The 19,538-nt window shown below is 43.1% G+C and overlaps 1 protein-coding gene across 1 annotated transcript in view; it reads left to right on the top strand.

Annotated features, from left to right (window-relative positions):
- Positions 1 to 1,288: 1,288 nt before the first annotated feature.
- nrg1 (neuregulin 1) overlaps positions 1,289 to 19,538 on the top strand; it is a 180,515-nt gene continuing 162,265 nt past the window's right edge. The window contains exon 1 of the mRNA XM_067994408.1: positions 1,289 to 1,553. Coding sequence (XP_067850509.1) covers positions 1,460 to 1,553 — 94 coding nt within the window. The 5' untranslated portion in view covers positions 1,289 to 1,459. The remainder of the gene's footprint in view (positions 1,554 to 19,538) is intronic.

The following is a 19,538-nucleotide window of genomic DNA, read 5'->3' as shown; positions in this document are numbered from 1 at the left end:
TGTTCTCCAGGAACATATTTAACATGAGGGGACCGTGGAAAAGAGTCATCTAATGGCGTGATCTGTTCTTACTCAGGAAGGAATCTGAGCCAGTGAGTGGGCAGCAGAGTTTATCAAAAGTTACTACTTTTCCTGTTTTCTTCTATCAAAGCCAAACTATCTAATAACAACAATAAAAAAAAAACTAAGGGCTGCAGTTTCGGGGCTGGAAGGTAAATTGCTTTCTAGCGTAGGCACGAATGATGTAACGTCACATGTAGACAGTATAATGACAGAGGTGAAAGTTTTGTTTTAGTGGAAAGGGGGATATTTTTGGAGGATTGTTTTCAGATATGTCCGTGTATACCGTGCACTGTACAGCAAGCAAGTCGGTGCGAGTTGATTAACAATGTAAATATCGAGTCCAGTGCTTAAAATTTACATTTAAACTCTGATTAAAAGGTATTTTCAACCACCTCTCAAATCAACACTTCCAACCGCGAAAGAAAATCAAACTTAAGTCCTGGCCGAGTATTTTATGAATAATAAATAAATGGCCATTAAAAAACTTCATATTTAGTTTGGTGTTCCTCATTTAAACTGACCAAGAATGGTCCACACGCATCAACTGCTCGGATACGACTACCCATAATAGTTAAATATGGATCAACACTTGACATAAAAAGATCAATCTTTAGTCAGTGTTTCTTCGTATCAAAGATAGCTGAACACAATTGCAGGTAGCCCTTTTGATTTGCGTATTGTAGAACAAGATTAATCTGAAACGGATTTATTGAAGTTTTATTGCGTTCCGACCAGTCCCGTTGATTCACCGGGCGAGGAATCAGATAAGACATTTTCTACTTTCAAAATCATCTTCTACTTATCCTTTCTCTTAAGAACAACTGTTTCGGGGAGTGGAGCAAGGGCTTGAGTCTAACTGTCTTAAACTCCTGCCCTACTCTGCTGGAAGGTAGATTAGGTAAGTCCTATCTTTTTTTTTTGCCAGGATCATAGGGGCGAGTACAGATGAGTCACTGCACATCTCTCTCTCTCTCTCTTGAAAACTTTTAATCATTAAAAGAAACGATATGGTACTTTTTAAAAAAAAACCACACACTCTCTAGAAAACTGGGGATGAATGCCCTCCTCGGCCCCCTACCCACTATGGTTTAATACAAACATTAGTACAAGTGTCAGCAGTGCTGAGGTTTAGTGTCAGGGAGGGGCAATCCTTGTGTGGGCGGTTGAATCTCCGCTTAAACAGCAAGACTTGGGAAAAAAACTTCATTCACTCCGCTCGGCTGCAGAACAAGTTACAGGAGAGACCAGGACCAAGACCAGGATAATCCGGGACAAGTTCGGAACAGCTCAGGGCAGCACGGCATCTAACCCGGCTCCTGGCACACACCCACCTTGCAGAAGTTTTTGGGGGATTATTCTCAACTCCGATATAACTTCTTTTTAAAAGCGAAGAGAAATGCCCGAAAGGAAACAGAGGGGCAAAGGGAAAGGGAGAGGCAAAGGGAAAAAGGGCAACAAGGGAGCGAAAACCAAGGAAGAAGCTACGACAGGTAAAAGTTTTTTTAAACTTTGGAAAAACTTTTTTCTTACTCAATCCTGAGCTGTCATTAAGAAATTTTCACCCCCCGCGGTTTCTTTAAGTGAGGAGACCCGCTTCCTACTAGTAACAAAACTTTTTCTAAAGTTAATATTTTTGTCCATTGAACTATTTGACCGAAGCATTTCCTCAGGTTTTGGGTCAAAACTGACTTGTCTCCTGGCTTTCTGTTTCGAGTTTAGTTTTCCTTTTATCGGATGGTTCATTCATTGATGCTGGGAGTGGCAGAGGAGCGGCTCGGTTCGGACTCTTCCCGGTAGTTACCTGATTGCACTGGGTCTAGTGCTAGGACTCGTGCCCAGAGCCGAGCCGCCGGTGAGCACTTGTACCTGGCGCTTTGCAACTGCGGCTCTCGGCGCCGTGTCACCCGCCTTTAGACGTTGCGAGGGCTCCCTCTGCTGGACCCTGATCCCCCTCTCCTCGTCCTTACTACTTCTGCTCCTGGCATCTGTCTCTGCCCTTCTGCTGATAGGTACACTTGCCCCCTGTGCTCCAAGTGAGGGACATGTTGCAAACTTTACATTAATCATTTTACCTTCGGGTTTGTCCAAAATATAAGACCAGCGCTGCACCAGGTAATAATGCCTTACCAAAGTATTAAGTGGAATTAATGTGGGGCTTGCAGAATCGTTGACAGGAGCCCACTCCAGTTTGGCAAGACAATCAGTCTTTTCATGTTGGTGTTCTCCTCATTGTTTTGTTTAAAATTTGGATTGTTAAAGGAATGGACATCAAAATAACACTTTGAAAGGGTTTTGGGGAAAGAGCGGGCACATGTGGCTAAGGGGATTGCTCTTTGAGAGAGCTAGTATGATAGGTTGAATGGCACCTCTTCTGTGATGTAAAGTTCTACGACCAACCTTAAACGAGGGAAAAAAAATCTTTACAGATCACAGGTCACGGTAGTTATTTTGCAAGTTGTTATGCTCTGGAATGCATTGCCTGAAAGGGCGGTGGAACCAGATTCAGTAGTAACATTCGAAAGGGAATTGGATAAATACTTGAAAGGTAAAAATTTGCAGGGCCATAGGGAAAGAGCAGGGGAGTGGGACTAATTGGATAGCTCTTTCAAAGGCACGATGGGCTGAATGGCCTCCTTTTCTGCTGTATGATTCTATGATTCTGACTGAGTTGTGAAGCCTCTTTTCATAAATGGTGAAAATAAAACCTTTTGGCCTATATGTGTAAGCGTGGACAATTAGTAGATAGTGGTTTTCTTAGCCACAATGATGTTAAGCATGAAGCTGGAACGCTGAGTGAATGGTTTTAATAACTTATCATGGTTGATTTTTTTGGGGGGGAGGGAAATTATCACCAGTGTTTGATGAGTTGCTGAACGTTGTCCAATTCCTGTTAACTGGGCTTGTTGTCACATAGTGGGATGTGTTGAAAGCTGCATTAGTCTGAGGAAGATCCAAGCTTCTCCACTTCTGCTCATAAGTGTTCCCTGAGCTACGTCTAAAATGATCCCACAACACAGCCTGGGGTACGGGCTGTGACGAAACACTGGTCCGCGTTGTTCTTTCCAGTTTTGTTTCTGCAATTTAGCACTGACCAGGATTGTGAAATTATCAGTTTTAAACAAAATAATTTTAGCCATTGGCCATGTTAAAGGGAAAGGAAAGAACTTGTATTTCACGACCTCACAATGACCCAAAGCGCTTTATGGCTAATGTAAAATACTTTTGAAGTGTAGTCACTGTTGTAATATAGGAAACGTGGCATCCAATTTGCACACGGCAAGGTCCCACACAACAGTGTGATAACAGTCAGATAATCTGTTTTAATGATGTTGGTTGAGGGATAAATATTGGCCCAGGACTCTGGGGAGAACTCCCCTGCTCTTCTTCGAATAGTGCCATGAGATCTTTTACGTCCACCTGAGAGGGCAGACATCTCAGTTTAACGTTTCAAAAATTAAATCTGTAATTTTAATACCAAACGCGAGTTTGGTCATATATATCACAGCAAGCAGGGAACTGTGATGACTATCTCCACCAGTCAAGCAGATAACATACAAGCAACAAAGTCTGAAGTGGGTTATGGCCAATCTCACAAGTAGAGAAATTAATCCCACACTCGGTGACTAGCTGTTCTAATTAGTACCATGAGTGATATACAATGGTAGGAACTCCAATCGGTGAAATTCACATTCGGCTGCTTAACACACTCGTGTTGCAGATCTGTGTGCACTATTTATATTTTGAACAATTAACATCTGTGTAAAAGTAGTACACGTAGGAATGTGATGCGTGTTAAATGTGTGTATCTATGCATCACTGATTGGAATATCTACCCATTAAAATGAATAACTTTTAAACAAATTTGTTTTGATGGCATCAGAGATGTGGATCTAAGAACGATTGTCTCCTCAGCTCCCAGGCTGTGTGGTGTAACGTGTTGGTGAAAAAAAATTTACGTGATTGTGTGTCTCTCCATATATTAAATTGGAGTAAAATTAATCTAAAATAACTTGCAAATGCTTAAAAATGTTTTACCGTGTCTCAACGCCATTGAAAAGCTGTAATACAACTCTAGCTCTTAAGCGGGCAGTCTGTGAAGTTTAAAGGTGTTTTTATAATTAAAGAACTTTCTAGTTATTATAGGTTTAGATTGTTGTGCCAAGTCAGTAATCTCTTTAGCCCCACTAAAATCAGTCTGAACAAGCAGGGAATTCAAGCCTGTTGAATGCAAATAAATGAAATTGAGACATTTTTGAAATCTTTCAACTTTCTTTTACAAAAAAATAAGCTCATCTTTTTAAAAAGAGTTGATTTTAGCAAATAACAATATTTATTGCTTTTCTTGTGTAATTTTAGCAGGTTTGATTTTTCTAACAATTGTTCATACTTCAATCCCTTTCCTTTCCGAATTGCAGTCGTGCTTTGTTGGTTCTGAGATTGGGAATAACTCACGTTGCGAGATTGGGGTTACTGTGATTTGTAGAGAGGTAGCATGATCCGCAATAGAAAGGTACAAAATATAAAAGCTAAATGTGCGACGAATGCACGCAATGAACTTTGAAATGGAGTCTTGGTGTTTTACGGGGTAGAACAGCTCCCACACAGTCATTGCGTTAGGATAAATGTCAAATGTTTCATTTTCTTCAAACTTGTTTACCTACCCGCTAAAGAGATGTCATATTAATATTAAAAGCATTTGTAAATGAACTGACCGTGAAAGAGCAAATTTAACATCATATGTTTCCTAAGTAACCTGCTGCTCTAAGAAAGTTTTTTTTTTCACAAGTTAGTGGGGATGTTTTGTTACTGCATCATTTTTATTTGTTGCCACAAGCCATCTTTGGTTCTACTGAAGAGCAGTGAACTTTTCATAAGAATAAAAGAAATAGGAGCAGGAATAGGGCATACGGCCCGTCCAGCCAGCTCTGCCATTCAATAAAATCATGGTTGATCCTCAACTTAAACTCCACTTTCCTGCCCGATCCCCATATCCCTTGATTCCCCTAGAGTCCAAAAATCTATCCATCTCAGTCTTGAATATACTCAATGACTGAGCATCCACAGCCCTCTGGGGTAGAGAATTCCAAAGATTCACAACCCTCTGATCGAAGAAATTTCTCCTCATCTCAGTCCTAAATGGCCGACCCCTTATCCTGAGACTATGCCCCATAGTTTCAATAACTGTTAGTTTTAAGGAGGTAGACACATTTTGTGTGACACTTAAACAGACAGTTTCCAACAACCTGGCTGTTCTTTTATTCTATAGTTCCAATATTAAAGCTTTCTTATCTTTGTTTCTTTGTCTCACAGACTTTGTGTTTTCAAAGTAAAACCTATTCTTCCTGTCAGTTATAGCCTAATGCACGGGTGTCCAGCCTGTGGCCCCCGAACCCTGTAATCTCGCCCTTGAAGCCCAGGGAACTCAGTCTTATTTGTGCTCATATTTCTTATTTGCTCATTTGCGCTGATGGTATTTTATCGGCCTGGAGGTTTGCTACAGGGCTGTTGTTGCCTCATTGGTGAATAAATCCTAAATCAGAGCATCAAGATTTGTTCCTATCAACAAATTAACAGGAATGTGGATTTTAACATTATCTGTTCCACAGTTTTACACTCTCTGTGTGAAGAAATTCCTCCTAAATTCTTTAGATGATGTGTTGGTGACTGTCTTATGTGGGAACAGAATATTGCCACAATCTAAATGTTAGAAAGAAAGAAATACTTGCATTTATATAGCGCCTTTCACGACCTCAGGACGTCCCAAAGCGCTTTACAGCCAATGAAGTGTTTTTGAAATGTAGTCACTGTTGTAATGTAGGAAACGTGGCTGCCAATTTGTGCACAGCAAGATCCCACAAACAGCAATGAGATAATGACCAGATAAACGTTGTCATATGGGAGTGTGTTTGAGGCTGCTAAGCACACTCACTTAAGTTGCTTTTACATTGAAGGAGTGCAGATGTGTAATTCGACCGTCATCCACTGTACAAACAACCTGGCTTGTAGACCCACATGACCCTGCTGTTGGAACAAGTGCCAGCGGACATGCAAACTAAACAGAGGGAACGAGTCAGTGGGGCCTCGATCCTCCCCAGTCGGTTCTCCGGCGGAGTTAATTAGGCCCACAGACGTCAGCACCCTATGAGAAATCTAAACGAGGGAGAGTGGTGCTCTTCGAAGGCCAGGACAAAAGTAAAAATGGTTAAGTATAAAAGCACCTTGTGGTTTATAATGGCATTCGAACCCCTTGTAGTGCCTTAACTGCGATCCCAACCTTCCTTTATTTTCAGTGTAAACATGCTTCTAACCTTAGAAGATGCCGCCCAGTTGTTAGTGTTATATTACAAATGACTCTGTAATGTTTATCAGTCGTGTAACAATAGAGTTGACAAACGCAATGATAATGGGTTAATAATTTACCTCACAGTGCAGTCGCATCTGGATTAAGTACTTGTGCACATCCCTTTAACACAAAATATTATCAAATTTTCTGACACTGTGTAATGGTTGGGCTGATTGTTCAAAATGATTATTGATGATAAGACTGTTGGTAGCAACAGAGCCTTGTTTCTGTTGGTTGTCCACTAGCGCATATACTCTCTGTAGAGCTGTTCATAGGCATGTTGAAACACTAATATTGAACTGCCCTTTTGTAAGCCATTCATTGCTTCAGGTGATCAGTAGCAAACATTCTATTTCATTGCAGCATTTTAGCTTTTTTTTGCACTTTGCATTTACAGACACTTTTGCAGTTCATAAGATCACAAGATAATTATGGTTCAGGATGGCCATTTGGCCCATCTTAATATATCCCAACTCCATTGCAGGACCCAATAGTTTCTTAAAGGATTCCTTAAATGCCTCCACTATTCTATCTGAGAGTTCTTTCCATGCATTGATTACTCTTTGTGTGAAGAAGAACTTCCTGAGATCAGTCCTAAATATACCCATTGCTAGTCTGAACCAGTGTCCCCCTTGTCCTACTCATGCAATTTACTTTAAAGTAATATTCTGGCTTTACCTTATCAATTCCCTTTACTATCTTGTATCCCTCAATAAGATCACCTCTCAGATGTCTTCTTTCCAGGTTTGAAAAGCCCACACCTCTCCCACCTTTTCCCCCATACCTCTGACCCCTGACACTAGGATCAGCCTCATGGCTCTTCTCAGTACTGTCTCCAGCCCTTGTATCTCAGAGACCAGAGCTGGACACAGTACTCGCGATGTGGTCTGACCAGAGCCCCGTACAATTTGATCACAACTTCCTCTGACTTGTATCTACTGTTTTGGCTGTTGTAGTTCAGCATCCCATTGGCTTTGTTGATTTGCTGCTCTCCGTTGGCTGGACATGTTGAACATTGAACCTACTGAGACTCTTTCAGCTTCATCCTTAGTTATTTTAACACCATTCGTGGTACCAGTGCTGCTTATTATACACAAAGTTCACGTAGAAATATAGAATATCTACTTAATTACTTCTTTTCTATTAACTAGATAATATCCAATAATTGGATTTTTTTTTTATACTCCCAATTATTTGCCTGGAATTTTGCAGGACAGAACCTTGTGTGAGACATTGCCTCACCACACAGGCATAAATCAACCTCACAGCCAAAGAAAGATTATTTTATTTATGTATTGTAATTGACTTTATTCTCGTGCCTAGAACCATGCAGGTAGAACCAAAAATTCAGGAATCTGGATTATCTGTCAAGTTCCTATATCCACCACAGGTGAGGTAGGAACCCCCCCAATTGGGCAGGTCATGGACGTTCCACATACATTACAGGGCTGTTTGAACAGTAGTAGCATTTCAACTAGAAGCTTCAGTTGCACATCTTAAAACAAAGCCCCTTGTCAGATCTGCTGCGGTTATAAAGATTGTGGCAGAGATTGTCTGATGCAGGCGTTTGTCTCATTTCTTTACATTCAAGAGATTTTATTTTCTTTGGCCGTGTACCTTTGATAAATCAAATTCAATCCTGTTGCATTCACAAATATCCATTCATGGCTGAGCTTTATCTCTGGGATTAGAAGATTCGAACAAGCACAACAGGGGAACTTTTCATTGCTCCACCATTGGCGGCCTTGCCTTCAGCTGCCTAGGCCCTAAGCTCTGGAATTCTCTCCACAAACCTCTCCACTTCTGTCTCCTCCTTTAAGATGCTCCTTAAAACCTACCTCTTTGACCAAGCTTTAGGCCACCTGTCCTAATATCTCCTTATGTGGCTCGGTGTCAAATTTTGTCTGATAACTCTCCTGTGAAGCACCTTGGGATGTTTTACTACGTTAAAGGCGCTATATAAATGCAATTTGTTGTTTTTTATATATTAAAAATGTGACTGGCATGCAAATAGTTACTCCCGAGGAGGTCGATATGTGTTGTTTACCTTCTCGTAAGTGGGGTTATTTATAAAGGATAAATCGCCATCCCACGAAACCTCTTTAAAAGTAAGCAATGGTTTTGTTGATTCTTTGCTGCTCATTCGTTTCATGAGCTGCAGCCTGAAGTGGAGATGACACAATGGGCGTAGATCTGTGACACGGCAGAGCTACGTGATTTCCGGTAATCATTCTTCAAAGTGATGATTGGAATGTCAACCCATCGATCACCACAACGCTACAGAATACAATAGGACTGAACTTTTCTTTACCAAGCCAAAGGGTCTCTCAAAAAAATCCTGGAGGGACTGAGAAGCATGGAGTGCTTTCACCTCTATGACCTGGATTCACCTCGGGCTGAAGAAAGGAAATCACCTGTGTCTGAGATTGGGCAGTTTCATCGCAACTCCTGGTGGGTGCAGATCCACAGCATGAACCAACTTTGATTCAGAGCGGTTTGAAGCTACATCGGTGATTGATTTAAAGGATAGGGTTGTCAAGAGGACATGGTTCGGGTACAGTCTAGGTACATTTCTACCAGGGGGGAAAGGTAGGGCAACCAAAACCAGAGGTCCCTGGATGACGAAAGAGATAGAGAGTATGATGGAGCAGAAAAAGGGGGCGTATGTCAGATGTCAGGTTGATAAAACAAGTGAGAACCAAGCTGAATATAGAAAGTACAGAGGAGAAGTGAAAAAGGAAATAAGAGGGGTAAAGAGAAAGTATGAGAATAGACTGGCGGCAAACATAAAAGGGAATCCAAAAGTCTTCTATAAGCATACAAATGTTAAACGGGTAGTAAGAGGAGGGGTGGGACCGATTAGGGACCAAAAAGGAAATCTATGCATGGAGGCAGAGGGCATGGCTGAGGCACTAAATGAGTACTTTGCATCTCTGTCTTTACCAAGGAAGAAGATGCTGCCAAAGTCACAGTAAAAGAAGAGGCAGTTGAGATACTGGATGGGCTAAAAATTAATAAAGAGGAGGTACTAGAAAGGCTGGTTGTACTTAAAGAAAGGAATCTTACAACACCAGGTTATAGTCCAACAAATTTATTTTAAAATCACAAGCTTTCGGAGATTATCTCCTTCGTCAGATGATTGAATGAAAAGGTTCTCAAATCGCATATCTTATACGATGTTGGGACAGCATCACACCAATCAAAAGGTGTCGTTGTTATTCAAACAGGCCAGTCACGGAGAACAGAACGTCCCAGTACACTCGATATACATTGTGTCTTTTACACAGGCAAGCAGAAAGAAACTTAAAATGGCAGAGAGAGAATTTTAAAAAACATATAAATTTTTTCCCCCTTTTTGCTGGTGGGGTTACGTGTAGCGTGACATGAACCCAAGATCCCGGTTGAGGCCGTCCTCATGGGTGCGGAACTTGGCTATCAACTTCTGCTCGACGATTTTGCGTTGTCGTGTGTCTCGAAGGCCGCCTTGGAGAACGCTTACCCGAAGATCGGTGGCTGAATGTCCTTGACTGCTAAAGTGTTCCCCGACTGGGAGGGAACCCTCCTGTTTGGCGATTGTTGCGCGGTGTCCGTTCATCCGTTGTCGCAGCGTCTGCATGGTCTCGCCAATGTACCATGCTCCGGGGCATCCTTTCCTGCAACGTATGAGGTAAACAACGTTGGCCGAGTCACAGGAGTATGAACCATGTACCTGGTGGGTGGTGTCCTCTCGTGTGATGGTGGTATCCGTGTCGATGATCTGGCATGTCTTGCAGAGGTTGCCGTGGCAGGGTTGTGTGGTGTCGTGGACGCTGTTCTCATGAAAACTGGGTAACTTGCTGCGAACGATGGTCTGTTTGAGGTTGGGTGGCTGTTTAAAGGCGAGCAGTGGAGGCGTGGGGATGGCCTTAGCGAGGTGTTCGTCGTCATCGATGACATGTTGAAGGCTGCGGAGAACATGGTGTAGTTTCTCCGCTCCAGGGAAGTACTGGACGACGAAGGGTACTCTGTTGGTTGCGTCCCGTGTTTGTCTTCTGAGGAGGTCTATGCGATTCTTCGCTGTGGCCCGTCGGAACTGTCGATCGACAAGTCGAGCGTCATATCCCGTTCTTACGAGGGCGTCTTTCAGCGTCTGTAGGTGTCCATCGCGTTCCTCCTCGTCTGAGCAGATCCTGTGTATTCGTAGGGCCTGTCCATAGGGGATGGCCTCTTTGACGTGGTTGGGGTGGAAGCTGGAAAAGTGGAGCATCGTGAGGTTGTCCGTGGGCTTGCGGTAGAGTGAGGTGCTGAGGTGCCCGTCTTTGATGGAGATTTGTGTGTCCAAGAAAGAAACCGATTCTGAGGAGTAGTCCATGGTGAGTTTGATGGTGGGATGGAACTTGTTGATGTTATCGTACTTAAAGTAGATAAGTCACCCGGTCCGGATGGGATGCATCCTAGGTTGCTGAGGCAAGTAGGGGTGGAAATTGCAGAGATGCTGGCCATAATCTTCCAATCCTCCTTAGATATATGGGTGGTGCCAGAGGACTGGAGAATTACAAATGTTACACCCTTGTTCAAGAAAGGGTGTAGGGATAAACCCAACAACTACAGGCCAGTCAATTTAACCTCGATGGTGGGGAAGCTTTTGGAAATGATAATCCGGGACAAAATTAATAGTCACTTGGACAAGTGTGGAATCATAAAGGAAAGCCAGCATGGATTTGTTAAAGGCAAATCGTGTTTAACTAACTTGATAGAGTTTTTTTGATGAGGTAACATAGAGGGTTGATGAGGGCAATGCAGTTGATGTTGTGTATATGGACTTTCAAAAGGCATTTGATAGAGTGCCACATAATAGGCTTGTCAGCAAAATTGAAGCCCATGGAATGAAAGGGGCAATGGCAGTATGGATACGAAATTGGCTGAGTGACAGGAAACAGAGAGTAGCGGTGAACGGTTGTTTATCGGACTGGAGGAAGGTATACAGTGGTGTTCTCCAGGGGTCGGTACTAGGACCACTGCTTTTTTTGATATATATTAATGATTTGGACTTGGGTGTACAGGGCACAATTTCAAAAAGATGACACAAAACTTGGAAGTGTAGTAAACAGTGAGGAGGATAGTAATAGACTTCATGAGGACATAGACAGGCTGGTGGAATGGGCGAACCATGGCAGATGAAATTTAACGCAGAGAAGTGCGAAGTGATACATTTTGGCAGGAAGAATGAGGAGAGGCAATATAAACGAAATGGTACAATTCTAAAAGGGGTGCAGGAGCAGACAGATCTGGGGGCTTATATGCATAAATCTTTGAAGGGGCAGAACAGGTTGAGAAAGCAGTTAAAAAGCGTACGGGATCCTTGGCTTTATAAATAGAGGCATAGAGTACAAAAGCAAGGAAGTTATGTTGAACTTTTATAAAACACTGGTTCGGCCACATCTGGAGTATTGTGTCCAATTCTGGGCACCGCACTTTATGAAGGATGTTAAGGCCTTAGAGAGGGTGCAGAAAAGATTTACTAGAATGGTTCCAGGATGAGGGACTTCAGTTACGTGGACAGACTGGAGAAGCTGGGGTTGTTCTCCTTAGAGCAGAGAAGGTTAAGAGGAGATTTGATAGAGGTGTTCAAAATCATGAAGGGTCTAGACAGTGTAGATAGAGAGAAACTGTTCCCATTGGCTGAACGGTCGAGAACTAGAGGATGTAGATTTAAGGCGATTGGCAAAAGGACCATAGGCGACATGAGGAAAAACTTTTTTACACAGCGAGTAGTAATGATTTGGAATGTGCTGTCTGAAAGGGTGGTGGCAGCAGATTCATTCATGGCTCTCAAAAAGGAATTGGATAAATACTTAAAGGGATAAAATTTGCAGAGTATGGGGAAAGAATGGGGGAATGAGACTAACTTGTTTGCTCTTACAAAGAGCCAGCACGGGCTCGATGGGCTGAGTGGCCTCCTTCTGTGCTGCAACCATTCTATGATTCTAACTCTCCAGGATTGTCCTAGAGCCTCCAGAAATTGAAGATTGTTCTCCAGGGCACTGCTGCGAGCAATCCTGGAGAAAAATCACCAGGACATTAAAAAAAATGATGTGCTTTTTTTTTCATTTTCTTTCAATACTTTCACTTGTTAATTATAAAAAGCATTGGAAATGGGAAAAGTGGCTGTTTGACTAAAGTTGAGAATCATCCAATTGGGCAGCAAAAAGTCTGTTCGCTTCTTAATTGGCTTGGGAAGGCAGTGCGTCCTGAGGATGAACATGTTGGTTGACCAGTGGTGGGGGCGGGGCAGTTGGAGACAGGAAGTCATGTGGTGAAATCATCAGGAATACGTCCATCTAGAGTTGGCATCCCTACTCGAGGATGATTGGGGTATGAAATGGAAACATTTGCATTATGCATTGGAAGGGGTGCTCTTTTGAGGTTAGGTTTAGGGCATATTGTTAGAGTAGAAGAGGTTTTACTCTATACCCAACTGTGCTGTACCTGATCTAGAAGTGCTTGATGCGGCATTGACTACCAAAATTGGAAAAAAAAAACTTTCATTTCACAAAACTGTGAACCCTGATCTTACAAAGGGTGTTCCTCATCTCAAACCTACAGTTTTTATAACTTGTCAAAGAAAAGACTTTTTTAAGGAGACGCACAGGCTCGTGACGTGATATGTTGACGTACTGAAGTAGAGAGGTGGAGAGGCTCTGGGAGGGAATTCCAATGCTTGGGCTCTAGATGGCTGAAGACACAGCTGCCAATGGTGGGGAGAAGGAAGTGGGGAATGCATAAGAGGTCAGAGTTGGAGGAACGCAGAATTCTTGTAGAGTTGTAGGGCTGTAGGAGGTTACAGAGATAGGGAGGTGTGAGGGCATGGAGGGATTTGGTGCAATTTAGGATACGGGCAGCAGAGTTTTGGATGAGCTCATTTATGGAGGGTGGAAGATGGGAGGCCGGCCAGGGTAGCATCGGAATAGTTGAGTCCAGAGGTAACAAAAGCATGGATGAGGGGTTTCAGCAGCAGATGGGCTAAGGCAGGGGCGGAGGCAGGCAATGTTACGGAGGTGGAAGTAGGCGGACTTGATGATGGAGAGATTATGGGGTTGGAAGCTCAGCTCAGGGTCAAATAGGATGCTGTGGCAGCGAAGAGTGTGGTTCAGTCTAAGATCATGGCTAGGGAGGGGGGTGGAATCGGTGGCTAGGGAATGAAGTTTGTGTTTAATGAAATACTACAAAAACGTCCTTAGCAGATTAATATCCTGAGATTTTAAATCTTGTCACTTGTGTTCAGAATTACCCCTCATATTGCAATACTTCATTAATCTGGCTAAGCTGTTTTAGTTCTTGTATAAAAAGATTGATGATGAAACAAATACCAATTATCGACTCCCCTGCGTGACAGAAACAGAATAAACCCTGCAAATAAAATATGTAATCCTTATGCATAGCTATTGCATAAGCTGCTTTGTAAGTGCCGTTTACTTTCCAATTAATTGTACAGACCTTCGAGTGCTCAGTCAGCTCGTTTCAGTGACAGGGGTGCTCCAACTGGCATAAGCACCCCAGGCTAGGGAGAGAAATCTGCCAGGGTTCCTGCTGCTGGAAAGTGCCTGTGTGTGGACTTCGGGTGAGAGCAGGGTTCAGGCTCGCTGTGCGATGCTCCCCGCGGTTGAATATCCTGCTGATCCCGGCTGTCTAGCCTGCGAGGCACTTGGGTGAGGTGCTATAGGGCAGCTGGAACTGCTCCCGAGCAAAAGTCAAGGCTTCAAGAGCAGCAAGGGTGGGGAGGTTGGGACCGGAGATGGAAATAAATCCTTTGTCTCAACATTCGATTGTTTCTTTTTGCACTTTTTTCCCCACTAATGAATGAGAACCTCAGCATTACACACAGTGGGTGGTGCTTATGTAACAACTCCAGCATGCCACAGCTCCATGAAAGGTGGGGAGCAGCTCGTGACAGACGGAGTAACTGGGCAATGCCAGTTGATGCAGTGATTTCCTGATCTGGGTCTTCCAATTGGAGAGGGGTGCTCACAAGGGCAGCATCTTGGGCAAATCCTGGTCATGGAACTGTGACTCCCCAGCCATTCGAACAAATGGACAGAAAACCACAGGTGGCAGAATCACCCCTTAAATTTGAGTTTGTTTCCAGATGTGCGTAAACTTTTCCACAGCTGGACAGCCCTACCAAAAGAGTCACACATAAGGAAACTTGTTGCAGTGGATTCATCTGGCTGACCTACTTTGCTATCCTTCACATTTTTGTAATTGTTTCATTACTTAATCCATCATCGTAATTTCGCCCAGGAGAATATCAGTGGGATTTATACAGCGGACTGCGCTATGATTTAAACTCAGATATTCTTCAAAGGTCTGAAGATGACCCTGACAGCCCATGGGCAATAACTATGATGATTGAAAATAAAAACTGAAATTGCACTGTGCTCGCTCACATTTTTATTATACACAGGTTGTCCAGGGGCAGTGGGATGTGAAGCAGCAGCAGTCAGTGCAATTTCCAGGTGTGACTTTCGAAAGGTGACGTTCATATGAAATAGGGCACTGGTTGGAGACAAGGTCCAAGGCATCAAAGTATGATTATAAAGGTCACTGAAACAAGTCGAGGTGTGAAATGCACTTGGGCAGACATGTACAGTTAGAGGTAATCAGAGGTATCTTTTGAGGTGGTGCATTTTTGTTTTTATGTCAATTTTTGTCCAAAATGTAAAAAATAAAATGTGCCTGGTATATAAAACAGAGCATTCCTCTCTAGAAAACCTGTTATTTTGCAAGTCAAGAATTGAAGGTAAGACTCGTGCTATTTCGTGAAACACAAAGCGATTCCATCTCATGAAATGCTATCCTTGTCATTTGCTCTGCTATAATCCTCTATAATAGATTATATCTGTCAATTTTTTCCATTATAAATTCCTATGCCCCCATTCATAATAGAAACTGTCTATGTAAACTTGTCACGCTCTTTGTCACCAGTGGTAGCGCTATAGTGCCTCAGTTTTCCATCTCCCAACCTATAGGACTGGGCTGCAGAGAAACTCCTAAGTTCAAACCAACTCTGCTTTCCAAATTACTTCTTTCTATTCTGTAAGAGGGTCACCACATTCTATGCAATATCTGTTACAGTGAGTGAAACAGCCCATTCTACCCCTCAGTTGTGCCAAACCCTGGGTTACCCCTTGTCAAACCACAGAACAGGACCCCGATGCTACCAAACTCCAGCCTACCACCCCAAATCCTCACTCTACTGCTGCCACGTTCCAGGACCATCCCCCAATGCTACCAAAACCCAGGAGTACACACTAGTGCTGCCAAAATGCCATGATTCTCCCACTGCTCCATCCCCCCTCTGTTCCCAGTACTGCTAAACACTAGGTACCTACCTCCAACCTAATGCATTTTGCAAAACGTCTTGCTGTGCATCCTCCACTTTTAGAGAGGTCAGGAATAAAAAAATGTTACAGAAAATAAAGAATAATGAAAGCTGGTAACAGAAAAATGAACCACTACAGAATTCAATTTGCAAAACATTGATCAAAAATACCCAAAGTACCGTGTAATAAAAGCAGAATTTGATTATTGAGTCACCATAAACCAAAAGCATTCATAACATGTTGTGCGTTACATTGCATTATGCCCCTGTTGTTGTAAACCAGTGTATCCTCCAAATCACCATGAGCAATGCCACAGAGATCTGCTAGTAGTGTAATGTCATGTAATTACATACATATAGGCATATGGGATTCTTGGCTTTAAAAATAGAGGCATAGAGTCAAAAGCAAGGAAATTATGCTAAACCTTTATAAAACACTGGTTAGGCCCCAGCTGGCCAATTCTGGGCAGCACATTTTAGGAAGGATGTCAAAGCCTTAGAGAGGATGCAGAGGAGATTCACTAGAATGGTACCAGGGATGAAAGACTTCAGTTATGTGAAGAGACTGGAGAAACTGGGGTTGTTCTCCTTAGAGCAGAGAAGATTAAAGGGAGATTTGACAGAGGTGTTCAAAATCATGAATAGTTTGATAGAGTAAATAAGGAGAAATTGTTTCCAGTAGCAGAAGGGTCAGTAACCAGAGGACACAGATTTAAGGTAATTTGCAGAAGAATCAGAGGAGAAATGAGGGGGGAAAAAAATTACACAGCGACTTGTTATGATCTGGAATGTACTGCCTGAAAGGGTGGTGGAAGCAGATTCAATAATAATTTTCAAAATGGAATTGGATAAACACTTGATAAGGAAGAATTTAAAGGACTATGGGGAAAGAGCAGGGGAGTGCTCTTTCAAGGAACAGGCACAGGCACGATGGGCCAATTGGCCTCCTCCTGCACTGTATCATTCTATAATTCTATATGAGTTGAACTTTCTAGTCCACCTGCTTGCATTCAGTTTGTGTAACTCCTGAGTGCAATGGCTTGCTGCTGCTCGCTTGCCTCCCAAACTGAGGAGAGACGCGCTATATTCAAGTATCTGAGTCTGCTGCCCTGTGCCATCGCCCAGTTCAAGGGAATTGTAACAGATAGGGTACAGTAGAGGGAGGAGCTGGTCACCCCTAGTTGCAGCAGCAGGAGTCATCTCCAAGTCAACCGGGATTCTGAGGCGACCATGAGGGAAGGCATGCCAGACTGTGAGGGCTGTAAGAGTTTGGAAACAGCTGGATGTGATCTGCCTTAGGGCGGGTTACATTGCCAGGGCTCAGTACGGACTGAGAGGAGGAGGAAGTGCCAAGAATGGCTTGGGTAATCAGCCATAAATATAATCACACTGCCACAGTACAGCGGAGTAGACATGCCTAGAGGGAATCTTCTTCTCTTCGCAATACATCAACTCAGGGTCTGTGCTTCAATAGAATAGATTAATATATAGCTCCATTGGGAGAAACAGGTTTTAAAAAAATCCATAACGGAGAGAATAAAAATTAAATTCTACATAATTGAGATAGGACTGTATGTACACCTAATTCCCTGTACTTACGCCTATTGATAGGGCTGATATAGGAGTGACTGCGCATCCCCGTACTTGCCCTGTATTGAAGGACTAATACAGGAGTGAATGCACATCACCCTTTGTACTTACCCTACACTGAACATCAGATGTTGAGTAAGTGCACATCATTCTCTTTGTAATTTCACTTAGTCTAAAGATCCTCTGAAAAAATCCCATGGATGAATCAATCAGTACATGTTCAAAACACAGTGTTTAATTAAGTTACGTGCTCCATAATGGATCTGTACCGGCTTATAGAAATATCTGTACAAGAGAACGGAATTCTAGGCACAACCTGTGTTTACATGTTTACGTTTTTCTAGCAGGGCTGATTAATGGGGTCCGGGGGTGATGGTGAAGAGCTAAGACCCGCACCATGAGGCCCAATACGGTTTCTCCTGGGGGAAAAACATGTAATAACCTCAAAATGGACCACATGTGGGAGAACATTTTTCAAATTTTTACTCCCATTCTCTCTGCATAGCCTAATGTCTATCAACATGTTGCAATTTTGTCCATGGCAGATTATTTGATAGCCTATGGCTTTTATTTTTTAAAAAACACAAGCACACATAGCAAGACATAATGTAGGTGTTGGCTGCAAGGTACAAGTAGGAAATGTCACCTTCATGGCAAATAGCCAAATAGTCCAAGGTATCCTTTGAACACTTCTTCCAGTGTTGAGGTCTGCGGAATTTTCTAACTTTGTAAATAGTTAAGTTGGTAAATTTAGACTTTTGGGCGGCCGAACGGCGGAGGGCGCTGATTGGCCATCCATCTCGGTGGCAAAGAGGCCCCCGTCATTTTGAGGCTGCGTTTAAATTCGGCAGACGAGATGCGGGACGCCAAACAGATTGAAGACTGGAAATCAGGCTGCAGCTGCCGTCAGCAAGGTGAGTTGCGGTGTGGTTGGGGCTGCTCCTCTAGGGCCCACAAAAATAATTCGACACTTACCTCAGCTGGATTGCTTCAGTTCTATCGCCCGTGGAACTAGTCGGAGTGTGCGCTGCGCAGGCTGTGACCAGTTCCGACCTAAAATGGTAATCGGGATCCTATTTACACATAGGACGCGGACTTCCGTATTAAAAGGGGCCTGTCGCCTGAATCAGGCAGGCGCTTTGGACACCTGGTGGTAGGTTCCTTTCAAAATGGAGCCTGCTGTACCGCCGGTGTTAATGGGGCGGTGAGGTTACCGACTCCATTTTGAGGCCATTACTACCTCGTTAATGCCAGGCGAAGGCAGTGAAAATCGACCTCAAGGGCTGAAGGCTGCACTAAGCTCTGTTTCGATTTATTCCACAATTTTTGCCTCTTCTCCATATTTTCTGCCCAGTGGGTTCCAGCTGAGGGGATGTGATAGATTGGGCTGCAGACTTGAATTCTGCTCAACGCAACTTCAAAGTGCCTTTGTAAATGGGCAAGTTGTATTTGTCATTCTAAACTGTGCAGGTCCGGGTTCTGCTGCCTTTCCACAGGCTGTAATAGCTTCTTACTGTGTAGCAATCTTATCTGCCTGACAACCTGACAAACTCACCCATCTGAGGCAGACAAGTCTGAATGTGAGGCATTCCTGGAAGCTGAAAGTCAGTGATCCGCTTGGTAATCTGCTTATTACAGCCGTCATAATGAGGGATGTGATTTCTGACCAGAATACTTAGTACCTGATCACCTTTTATTGCATTCATACATTACATCCATGACACAGTTGGGCTTTGTACATGACTTTGCTAAATGTCAATCGATTTTAGAGCTTACCACTTTCAGGATGTCCCTCATTTCTGCCACTTACGTTCAAGAGTGAAGCTGCTGATTTTTTTTGACTCTATTGTTGAAAGTTTTCTTTTTGTCTTCATTGAGGTGAACAGAAAATGTGTTTCTCCACCCTTGTTAGTACCTACCACTCTCAGGCTGTGTAGAGGAGAGCTCCCCGTGGTATGCCCCAACAACATAACTCACACCAGAAACCTCATGAGTTCCCTCCTGCATTGACTTGACATTTTACTTTCTAACGGGAGCAAGATTCGAGGCTTCTCTAAGCAAGATTGCCCTACGAGTGCCAATTTTGTGGCGCGGATTAACTTGCGGCATTAAAGCAAGTTAATCTCAGACACTAGATAACAGTCTTTCGTCCCGTTAACCTGGGCTGAATTCAAAACCCAG

The sequence above is a fragment of the Heptranchias perlo genome, chromosome 1 (assembly GCF_035084215.1).
Source record: "Heptranchias perlo isolate sHepPer1 chromosome 1, sHepPer1.hap1, whole genome shotgun sequence".
In the NCBI taxonomy this organism is placed as follows: Eukaryota; Metazoa; Chordata; class Chondrichthyes; order Hexanchiformes; family Hexanchidae; genus Heptranchias; species Heptranchias perlo.
This window is presented reverse-complemented; position numbering and strand designations above follow the sequence as displayed.